The sequence below is a fragment of the Marmota monax genome, unplaced genomic scaffold (assembly GCF_021218885.2).
Source record: "Marmota monax isolate L192 unplaced genomic scaffold, Marmota_monax_Labrador192_F-V1.1 WCK01_AAM20220418_F8-fsc00081, whole genome shotgun sequence".
Taxonomy (NCBI): domain Eukaryota; kingdom Metazoa; phylum Chordata; class Mammalia; order Rodentia; family Sciuridae; genus Marmota; species Marmota monax.
In genome coordinates, this window is record NW_026695234.1 from 23253 (window position 1) to 35233 (window position 11981).

The window sequence follows — 11981 nt, forward strand, 5'->3', positions numbered from 1 at the left end:
TCTCTAACACCTGTTACTCATACTGTGGGTTATGAAACAGTAAAACTGAACAGGAGCTGATAAGAAATGCAGACTCTCAAACCCCACTCAGATCAGTGGGATCACAATCCGGATTTTTTATTTTTTAAATATCTTTATTTTATTTTTTATGTGGTGCTGAGGATTGAACCCAGTGCCCCGCACAAGCCAGGTAAGCATGCTACCACTTGAACCACATCTCCAGCCCCACAATCTGTATTTTAACATAGATGTCCTTGTGCTCAAATCATTACCACTAATTATTAAGTTTAGACTTGATAGAGAAAATTAAGCAACTGGGGAAATGTCAATGTTAATTGCTTTTTTTCCCCCAAAGTATGAACCTGAAATGGAAATCCTTAGAGTGTGTGCTTTGTGTTATTTGGTAACTGGCATCGGTAAATCAAGGAATAACCTTTGGAGACAACAACCAGAACTGCTCAGGTGACTGTGAAGTTGAGGATGAAGTGAAACAAACTGAAAAGTAAGTTTTGAGACATTGACTAGTGATGCAGACCAACAATGAACATAACTCTGAGAATGAGGACTAGGCCCTACCCTCTTAACACCAAAGACGGCATAATGCTGGGTACCTACCCAGCACCTGCATTAGTGCGCTTTTCAAGGAGTAAATACAATTTGGCATAGAGGCTTCAAACAGAAGAAAGGTGAGTGTTTTCATCCCACACCTGTGTTTTGAAACTATTAGGTCTGGAAGTATTCATGGTGAAAATTCAGGCACTGTGAAAATAAATTTATTTATTCAATTTTTAACAATACATTAAAAAAAAAAAAAAAACTCCCTCACTATGACAGCCATTTTGTTAGTTCTTAGGATACAGAGAACAGGTTTGGTCCAACACCTGAATTATAGCATGGTTTAGAGTCTAAAAGGGAGGAATTTACGTATTTATTTCTGAGTCTGGAATAGGAAGTTCCACTCAGTTGCAAGGAACTGGAGCATGTTTCCATGATGACATCAATTTTAAGTGTTATTTGAAAAGAAGCAAATGCTTACTGGGCAGAGGGGAAGGTGCTGGTAAGACTGTGTCATGTAAAAGAAATGGTGATAAAATGTTAAACAGCTGACTGAAGGTGACCTATTCTAGGAACTGAAAGAAATAAAATGTTCCTGTGTAGCCAAGAAGTATGGCAGGAACTGAAAGGAGAGGGGACAAGAGATATTGTTAATCTGTGGGCTTTATCATAAGAGCAATTTTGGAGTATTTCTCTGGATGTTCCAGAAATTGGACCATCATCTGGTTTTGGTCAAATGTATCTTAGATCTAGAAATAAGTAGCTCATTCCATTTCTAAGAATTCAAATGTTGGAATAATTTCTTTATATTACATAAAGGATGTGTCCTTAAATCTTTCAAACAGCATACAAATAATATTTTCTTTCCTTTTGTTTATATTAGGATATTTGAAAATTTCTACTAATTATCCCCTTGCCTTCAAACATTTTCTAAGCTCTTAATAGGTATATTTTTTTTGTGGCTTCCATCTTATTGTTGTACCTCCTTAAAAAGGACATCCATAACTAAACCAGAAACCCCATATGATATGAACAGCATAGACCAGTGATTCCTAACCCCCAAAACACATGGAAAATGGTGTTGTTAATGTGGCATACCGTAATAAGTGGAGGTAACATTTTTATTTCTTTCATATCCTTACAAAGTTAAAACACAATAAAGGTATTTTACTTGCCCAAGGGTATAAATTAATATATGATGGAGTCATAGTATTAACACAGGAACATTGACATTAAGAAGTACCAAGTCTGTTTCTCTCAAGTACTAGTACTGAGACTACAAACCAGCTAATTGTGAGCTGCTCTAGCAAATCTGCTGATTTGCATAATAGTTGTGTAGCTATTGCTTAATTTTAGTAAAGTATCTGATAATTTCACCAAAAAAATTGAAAAATCTGACAATAATAACTTCTCTGTTCACCTGTGTCAGGAGTCATTTTGATGTTATTAAAGATTGATAAACTTAGGCAGGGCTTGCTCTCTTCAACCTTTCGCTCAGCTAGTTTTACTCTTCTATTAACTTCTCTAAATAATTAAATTTTCTGAAAACATTTAAGTTGGCTAAACATTTTTATATAAAATACATTTATAGTTTCAAAGAATCAAGTAAGGGTTAATATAGTGATTTAAGATGCTAGAGCTGAAGAAATTATGGTTTCAAGGCTAATAATGAATTTTTAAAAATACATTTATTGAAAATAAAGCTTAATAAATATTAAATTGAAGCAAATTTTACTTAACTGACCCAGGTCAAACAATCATATAAACACTAAGGGGATATCTAAACTGGAAATCATAGGTATAGAGCACCCCCATGTAAATAAAAAGAAAAGTGAAATCCCTCCAGCAACCATGTTTCTTTGTTGTTGTTTTGTTTTGTTTTTTTTCTTTTCTTTCCCTTCAGAAGCTGAACAGAGGACATGACGACAAAAAATCATTCCACAGTGACTGAGTTCGTCCTGGCTGGACTCTCACAACAGCCAGAGCTCCAGCTTCCCTTCTTCCTCCTCTTCCTAGGGATCTATGTGCTCACAGTGGTGGGGAACCTGGGCATGATCACACTGATTGGGCTCAGTTCTCACCTGCACACCCCCATGTACTACTTTGTCAGCAGTCTGTCCTTGATTGACTTGTGTCATTCCACTGTGATCACCCCCAAAATGCTGGTGAACTTTGTGTCCGATAAGAATACCATTTCCTACCCTGGATGCATGACTCAACTCTACTTCTTTCTCATATTTGCCATATCAGAGTGTCACATGTTGGCTGCAATGGCCTATGACCGCTATGTGGCCATCTGTAGCCCATTGCTTTACCATGTCATCATGTCCTCCCAGACCTGTCTTTCCCTGATTTTAGGAGTGTTTATTATGGGTGTGGTTTGTGCATCAGCTCATACAGGCTGCATGATTAGAGTCCAATTCTGCAAATTTGATGTGATCAACCATTATTTCTGTGATCTTCTTCCCCTCCTAAAGCTCTCTTGCTCGAGTACCTATGTCAATGAAGTGCTTATTCTGTTTTTTGGCACATTTAACATCTTTGTCCCCACCCTGACCATCCTTAGCTCCTACAGCTTCATCATAGCCAGCATCCTGCGCATTCACTCCTCTGAGGGCAGAGCCAAAGCCTTCAGCACATGCAGCTCCCACATCTCAGCTGTTGCTCTCTTCTTTGGATCTGCTGCATTCATGTACCAGCAGCCATCAGCAGTCAGCTCCATGGACCAAGGAAAAGTGTCCTCTGTGTTTTATACCATTATTGTGCCCATGCTGAACCCTCTGATCTACAGCCTGAGGAATAAAGATGTTAGTGTTGCCCTGAAGAAAATGCTACACCGAGAAACTTTCCTGTGAACAGAAGTAATGTGTGGGATTATTTATGAGATCTAATTCATTGATGACCACATGGTGTGAAGTAATGTTTAGTCCATTTGTGACTATCCTTAAATATTTCTAGGATTTTTTATGTTACTTATTCTTTTTATGGTCCTTTGAGTGCCATTTTCTAGGTAGAGTTTTATCTCATATGTATCAAAGAGACAAAGATTAGTAGAAATGCTAAGGGTGGTGTTTATCCATATACCCATTAGTACCAACCCCATCATCTTCTATATCTTTTATATAATTGACCAAAACTCAGTTTATGAAATGTCCATCTTCCAAATGTGATTATCAACTTTCTTTCTTCCATATATATGAAACTGAATAAAACTTAAAAATATCATGGCTATAATTCCCTGTTATGGAGACATTGTAGCCTGAAAAAAATCCCTTTCCTGTCCTTTTCTTTCATATAACTCATTTATTTTGTTTATTCTGTATTACTTCAGAAATTTGAATAGTACTTTAAAATCTAAGCTACAAATGGATATATGTGTTCAACTTGTGCCCAACCCAATATATACACTCTTTCCCCTTTTATTCTAATTTGTTCTTGCCTGCTTATATTTTAAACTGATCAGACTGAGATCTCTATGCAATTACCTCTGTTCATACTGTGTATCTCCAGGATGTAGAAGAGCCACTACCACCCATTAGTTCCTTGATAATTTTATCCTTTTTTCTGTTTTGAAATATTTCTAGGAAAACCATATGTGTCTTATACCATCTACATCCATTAATATATCATTAATCTCTTTAAGAAATTACATATGGCTTTTGTTTAAAATAAAACTAAATATTATCTAATACATGTTTTGTGTTCAAAATCATTATGTTTCATTTTGGAAAATTCTTCAAAGATATATGAGATAATGATGACATTCTAACCTATCATACACTTTATAAGTCTTAGTCTTGAGTTTCTTCTGTGGCAGGATTTTAGTACAGGTGTGACCACTGGTCGATTAACTGATTTCTTCATTCATTTAATCTTGTCAACAAAGATGGAGTCCCTAAAGCAATACATATTTTTTTCTTTTTTAAAAAAAAGTTTTGCTAATTTTTATAAATCAAATATATTTGTTTTATACTTTTAAACATACAAAAATGAGAGTATGGTACAGTGAATATCCATATACACACCAGTTAGATAAATACTTTGCTGTATATGCTTCATATACAAATACACTTGGAGAAACCATTTACAAATATTTTAGAACCACTATAACATTCTGTTCCTGAATGCTTCATGAACTAATTAAAAGACATTGTTCTATAAACAAGTTTTATCCTAATTCACAAAATCCAGAATGATCTAATATTTAAAATACAATCCATATTCAAATTTTTTTCATTGCCCCCAACTCAAGGTTTTTATAAAGGGTTTTCAAACCAGAGTGCATTCAAGCCTTTTACACTGGGGACTGAAGACAGCTCAGAGGTAGTGCTGGTGCTTAGCTTGCACAAGGTTTTAATCCCCAATACTATAAAAGATCTCACATTATGTTAATCTGCTATGTCTCTTAAGTAACTTTTAATCAAGAATAGTTACCCAACCCAACTCCTTTTTTCTTTCTTGACCCTGATATTTTGAAGAAACAAAGCCAGTTATCTTCCATAACATTTTATATTCTAAACATGTTTGACAGCTTCTTTAGTAATGTCATGGAACTTGTTGCTCCACCTCCCATACTCCCTGCAAATGGGAAATCAGACTGAAAGACTTGATTAGATTTCAGTTAAATGTTCTTGACAATGACACTTCATAGATAGTGCAGTACACTTTATATTGCATCACAAATTAAAAAGCTGCCTGGTTTTCTGACCATTGCTAGTAAGTAATGCTAAGTATCACCAAATCTTGAGGATTTTTTCTTGTTTTGCTTTTTGTAAAAGTACATTTTGTCTGTGTGACCCACCAGCACGTGTTTGGTGAGATGACATTCTGACACCAATATAATTTTAGTGGGGATGTAGATCAAATTTTTATCTGATAATTTGGGCATCAAAATACCTTTAACTTTTCAACTTTTAATATTTAAATTTTTAAAAATACTCAAAAAACATCAGTTTCCCACAAATCATAAAATTTATACAAAAGTAAAATTCAATTTTATAATGATGGCAGACTTACTCTTTAATTGAAATGTGAGCACCTTGTTTCTTTTTGACTTTGTCTGAGACCCCATGTATTAGCCAATATGGTAGCCACTCATTTACCAAGAGAGTAACATAGTTCCCAAAGCACCAGAATCATCAAGAGACATCTGGACATATCGGAGGTGGGGTTGGGGTGGAGAATTATTGATGGGCCTGAAGGAAATGTAGGTAACCAACATGAAGTGGTGGTGAAGGTGGTGTGGGCTACTGAATTTTAGGCCTGGCTCTCCTGGTCCCAATCCTGACTCTGGCATTGGTAGTAGTGGAAGGAGGAAATAGTTCCATGGAATTGCTTTTGACTTGATGTTATTTGTTTTATTTCCACCAGGAGATCTAGAGGAGTTTTACTTTCATCTTTAGAAACTTGACTTTCATTTTCATTCTCCTGAGCTTTCTGTTCTATATTATTAGCTACTTCAGAGGTTGGGGAAAGCAGATCAGATTTTTCTCTATTTCCATATCCAGTGTAAATCACAATACAGTTTTCTCTCTTAAAAAATCAACTGAAGCAATGGTAGCTGGATAAATATAGCCATCTTCTGACCAAATAGCAGAACACTTGTCACCAGCTTTCCACTGTTTCAAGGACGTTGAAACAGTCTTCTGGCTTTTATTCTTCTTAAGAGGTTTTCACCTAGATGTGTCCTTTGGTTTATCTGAAGTTTCACAAATGTCACCATTCTTTAGAGCATGCTTGAAGGAAGCCACAGCTTTATCATAAGCTTTTATTCCCAAATGTCAGAATCTTTACTCTGGCCTGTGACACTCCGGAACAGCACTGAGTCTTCCTGTTCTGGGACACCGTTGCTACTGCTCATATTTTTTCTTGATTTTCAAGTACATGACACAGGGAAGTAAAAGAAAAAAAAATGTGTATTTTACACCTGATTGGTCATGCTAGTGAACCTGGTGATAGAATGATAACTGGAATAACCCAGCAATTCTTCATGCCCAGAACAGAACACAATTCTGCCTACACTACCATCAAGAAAATTATTTCATAATTTAATAATCTATAAAATATACAACAATAACATTGCTAAAAGAGAAAGTATATCATATTATTATATACAGTAACCTATATTACTATAGCCAGAAGATGTTTTGTTCTTTTTTGGGGTGAGGTTAGATATGTTACTTTGCTCATATTAAAGATAATGTAGCCTATTTTATCTACACATGACTATTCTCAGACTCTTGGTCATCCAAACTATGGTTTGTTCACACTTTTAGTTGAAGGGAAGATAGACCATCATTCTAGAGGGCTGGAACTTGTGCAGAAACTCTAAAATTATGTCACATATCAAATTAAGCACACTAAAATGATTGGCAAATGCTCAATTGGTTGTGGATTCTGTATTTGAGCCTAGGTGGACCCTACTATGAACCTATTTCTACCACTTAAAGCTGAGTTAAATGATTTCTTTAACCTATTGGCTTATTTACTATGACTAGTGTATCAGAAGATAATCAGTAAAAAAAAAATGTACCAGAATCTGTCTTAAAAACCTGTCTCTCAGGGATATAGGTATTTAAAACTACTTCCTCAGGAAAATAATCTTTGAAAATCAACCTAAATTGCTTTTCCATATAATCCCTCTACTTTTTTCTAGGAGAAATGGCTACTTCCTTTTAGACCATACTGCTTCTGATTATCATATGATTATTTAAATATTTACTCTTTATATGTTCCTGGCTTCAATGAACTGTAAGTTCCATAGGACAGAGATATTTATTGATGATCATACAAGAATCTCATGGCTTCCCATGTCATATTTTCTGACTGCCTCTCATTTCAGCAGAAGTGAGGCACATTTTTGAGTCCTGTGCAAAGGCCCATCTTGGATTGAGGGTGTTTCACTTGAAATTTGCAACATGAGCTTTTTACTTTCACTCTGGAAACTCCTCTGCACACCAAGTGCTCACTTGGCCTTTCCACAGGTCAGCCCCTGGGTTTCTTGCCCTTGTACTTAGCCTTACCAGTGGGGCAGAACACTGTTTAAACTCTCCATCTTCCTGTCTCTAAGAGAAAATATCTATGGAAACACGTGTGTACCTACCAGAATGTGCTGGAAAAAATTAAGGCACAATTGCCCAAAGATGTTCTCTGCATCTATTGTGAAGCCAGTGAGAAGCAGGACCAAACTAAACATTAAAAATAAATCAAAATTGCAGAGAGTAATAAAGATCTTTCTATAATATCATTTTTAAAATTTTCTCCCTTATTTTTTTCTGGCATGCCTTTATCATTCAAAAGTTCAATTTCCAGATGTATGTATAGTTTCTGCAGGGTTCTATGATGTTGATTTATAATCTTAAACTGTTATGACCTTACAAGATGCAAGGAATTACATGATTTTTTGGTATTTTCTAAGAGTTGCTTTCTGACCTAAAATATGGTCTATTTTGGAGAAAGTTTCAGGATTCACTAAGAAGAAAGTGTATTCAGCTTTTATTGGCTAAAATACTCTGTAAATGTCTCTTGAGTCCATTTGATTTATATTTTTCAGGTTCAAAGAGTCTTGACTTAATTTATGTATAGATGACTTTACCAAATGGTGGGAGAGGTGTGCTAAAATCAGTATCAGTATTATTGTGCTAGGATCTATTTTAGTCTTCTACTTGAGTCTCTTTTATGTAATTAGGTGCACCAACGTTAGGGGCATAAATATTTGCTATCATAATATCTTCTTCTTATATCATTCCCTTTACCAGTATGAAGTGACCTCCTTTGTCTCTTCTGACTAATTTTGGCTTGAAGTCTGCATTTTTGGATATGAGAGTACATATTCCTGCTTGTTTGTGGACTCCATTTACATGCTATATCAATTTCCATTCTTTCACTTTCAGTCCATATCTATCATTACTTGTAAAGCGAGTGTCTTGAAAGCATCATATAGTTAGATATTATTTTCTTGAAAGCATCATATAGTTAGATATTATTTTCTAATTCAGTATTCCAGTCTATATCTTTTGATTGGAGAGTTGAGACCATTTACATTCAATGATATTATAGAAAGATCTTTATTACGCTCTGCTCTTTTGATTTATTTTGAATGTTTATTTTGGTTCTGTTTTTCATTGTCTTCACTACACTTCCACTGACATTTGTGCATTTGTGAGCTCTGGGATTTGCTTTTTATTTTTTTTTCTATGTGGAGTATTTCTTTGGGCAAGTTCTATTGTATTAGTTTACAAGTCATGAATTCTTTTACTTTCTGCTACTCTTGGAAGGTTTTTATTTTCTCTTTAATTTTGAAGGATAGTTTTGCTAGATATAGCAATCTTGATTGACAGCTATTTTCTTTCAGGACATGGAAAACATCATTCCAAGACACCCTGGCTTTTGGAGTTTGTGTTGCAAAATCAGAAGTAATTATGATTAATTTTCCTCTTTATGTGACCTAATATGCTCTACTCTTAAAGCTTTTAAAATTATATCCTTGTTCTATGTGTTAGGCATTTAGAGGTTTTGTTGTTGTTGTTGTTGTTATTGTTGACCTTGTCTGTTGGGGTTCTGAATGCTTTCTGTATCTGGATGCTCATCTTATTCTGAAGGTTGGGGAAAATTTCTGTTATTTTCTCCCTGAAGAATTTATCCATGCCAATAGTCTGCAACAATTTTTAATTCTAGTGAATCTTGAATTGGGTCACTAAATGTTGTCCCAGAGTTTTTGTATATTCTAATCATAATTACTTATTTTCATTAATAATGTCTGAATGGTCAAGACTGGCAACTTTAAGCTGTGAGTTTGTCTTCAGCCAGGTCTACTCTATTAGAGAGAATTTGAACTGAATATTTTATTTGATTTATTGTGTCTTTTATTTCTAAGATTTCTTTGTTTCTTTTCCAGTCTCTCTCTCTTTATCAAATTTCTCATTCATATCCTATACTGACTTCCTTAATTAATTCAGTGTCTTTTTCTGTACTCTCTTAGAATTCATTGATCATCATTACAATCATTTTTTTAAATTCTTTTTTTATGGGTTGGGGCTGTAGCTCAGTGGCAGAGTGCTTGCTTAGCATGCGTGAGGTACTGTATTCGATCCTCAGTACCACATAAAAAATTTAAAAAATAAAAAATAAATAAAATAAAGGCATTCTATCTATCTACAACTACAAAAAGTTTTTTAAATTCTTTTTATGCCAATCTGTCTGTTGTGTTTCTCCCTCCAAATGATATATACTTTTACATATTTTAGATAAAATTCTTTTTCCATACACATGTATTATCTTAAGCTTGTGTTTCATTTTCTTAATGGCATCTTTAATTTTGCTAAAATGCAATTGAACTGTGTTTATGAGGTTTTGTTTATTTATTTTGTGTGTGCATACATAGTCTTTCTACTAAATCTTAAACTACTCCAAGATCTCAAAGATTTGCTTTAGTATCTTTCCGATGTTTACATATCTGATTAGTTTTACATTATATTTTGGTGAAAAATGTGTTAGAATATGTTTCTATATTTTATACTTCAATTACAATCAATTTGGAGTGTTAATTGATATGTTATACTTAAATCATCTATTCACAGAAAAGAGTACTGAATTTGTAATTTTGTTTCCTATTATGTGTCTCTTTAAGATATCATTAGCCTTCTTTTCCTTTCCCAAGAATTGAAGTTTTTCTGCTCAATGGATATGGTCCTTGGAGAGCCCCTTGTTGATACTGTTCCACTGGAGATCAGATCTGTGTTTCCTGGAGTCAAATGAATGCTGAGAGAATGGCTAAGGCAAGCATAGCCAACAAGTTTATTCAAGAAAGTAATAGAGACAGACTTTATGTTCTACTTAAATCATCTATTCAACAGAAAGAGTACTGAATTTGTAATTCTGTTTCCTAATTCAACAGAAAAGAGTACTGAATTTGTAACTCAGCCACTTAAATTAGTTATACTCACTTCTAACTTACAGTAAGTTAGATAAAAGAAAGGCAAAACTAACATAATAAAATTATGGCTCTTTTTTAATTCAAAATAATTCATGATTACTTATTTTTCCATTGGTAGACTATTAATAGGCATTAGCAGAATAATGATTATGCTCACTTTCTTAGTTTTGACAACAATTAGCTAGTAATACTGCTATTTCTTGCACATTTGAAAATCATAACACAAATAGGTCATTTAACCTGCCCAGTGATTTCAGTTAGTAAACGATTCAGTAACAAATAGTAAATGATTCAGCACTTTCATCTTGAGGCATGGCCATTTAACCACTCACTGGCCATTCTGCTTCCCTTGAAGAAAAGCAAAGGTACTTAGTGAAAGAATGGCAAAAGAGCTAACTATGAGCCACTCCACCTGGTGATATGCACAGTGGTTTCTATAAATGATGCTTCATCTTAACAATATTTGACAATTTGAAGATTTTATGTACAAATCCTTACTTTTTGACATTAAATGAAGATAGAAATGACTGATAATGATAATATATCTGTTAACTCCTTCTAGAAATTAGTTATAGGATGTTAGAAATCATTGCCATCCGACAAGGCTGGCTCTGTGGGGGAAAAACATTATCTCCTACCAAAAATGCATGACTCAGCTCTACTTGTTTCTCATTTCTTCTATCTCAGAGTGTCACATGTTGGTTACAATGAATTTCAATTGCTATATTGCCATCTGCAATCCCTTTCTTTACAGTGTTCTCATGCCCTTATCAGACTGAGACAGGAATAAAAGTCAGGCAGTCAGTGTAGGTAATGAATGTTGGGGGTTGAGAGGATGATGGCTGCTTATCAAAGAGAGAACAAAGCATTGCTAACAAGGAACTTCTGCACTCGTGCTTCTAGTCACATACATGAGGAAGGAAGGAAAGGCAATGAAAGATAATGATTAATGAAAAAAATTCTGGGGGCTATAAGAAAGCAAGTTGTGCCCCCTTCTACAGACACCTAGCAATGGATCCCCTTCTCTTCAGAGAAGACTGTCTCTATTATTTTCTTGAATAAACGTGCCAGCTATGCATGCCTCAGCCATTCTCTCAGCATTCATTCTTTAGGGAACATAGAACTGATCTCCAGTGGAATAGTATCAGCAAGGGGCTCTCCAGGGACCATCTCTATTGAACAGGAAAACCTCAATCCTTGGGAAAGGTAGAGAAGGGTAATGATATCTTAAAGAGACATCTGGAAAAATTAACTCAGAAAACCCACTACCCTTTGCCCAAAGTGCTCTCTTTGACCCTACTCAGAATTAGAAACACTTCAGGGACACTAGTGCTTAGTCCATTCAAGCTCTTATATGGAAGACCAATCCTAAGAAATGAAATTCCTAAAGAGTGTAAAACTGCATAGTAAGATCTCCTGCACCATGCATCTTTCTGGGTCTTTCATTGTGGAGGACAATTCTGGGCACCCATCAGCCACTTAAACGTAATTA

At 34.8% G+C, this 11981-nt stretch overlaps 1 protein-coding gene and 1 pseudogene across 1 annotated transcript; one reads left to right on the forward strand and one right to left on the reverse strand.

Moving 5' to 3' along the window:
* The first annotated feature begins 2474 nt into the window (after window positions 1-2474).
* On the forward strand, window positions 2475-3410 carry LOC124088939 (olfactory receptor 8G1-like). Its single transcript, XM_046438772.1, has one exon. The coding sequence runs from the start codon at window positions 2475-2477 to the stop codon at window positions 3408-3410; it is 936 nt and encodes a 311-aa protein (XP_046294728.1).
* Window positions 3411-5574: 2164 nt separating this feature from the next.
* On the reverse strand, window positions 5575-6415 carry LOC124088923 (survival motor neuron protein-like; annotated as a pseudogene).
* Between the last annotated feature and the right edge of the window lie 5566 nt (window positions 6416-11981).

Bases quoted from the DNA above. Each gene is read 5' to 3' on its own strand.
- LOC124088939 (XM_046438772.1), top strand. From the start codon at position 2,475: ATGACGACAAAAAATCATTCCACAGTGACTGAGTTCGTCCTGGCTGGA.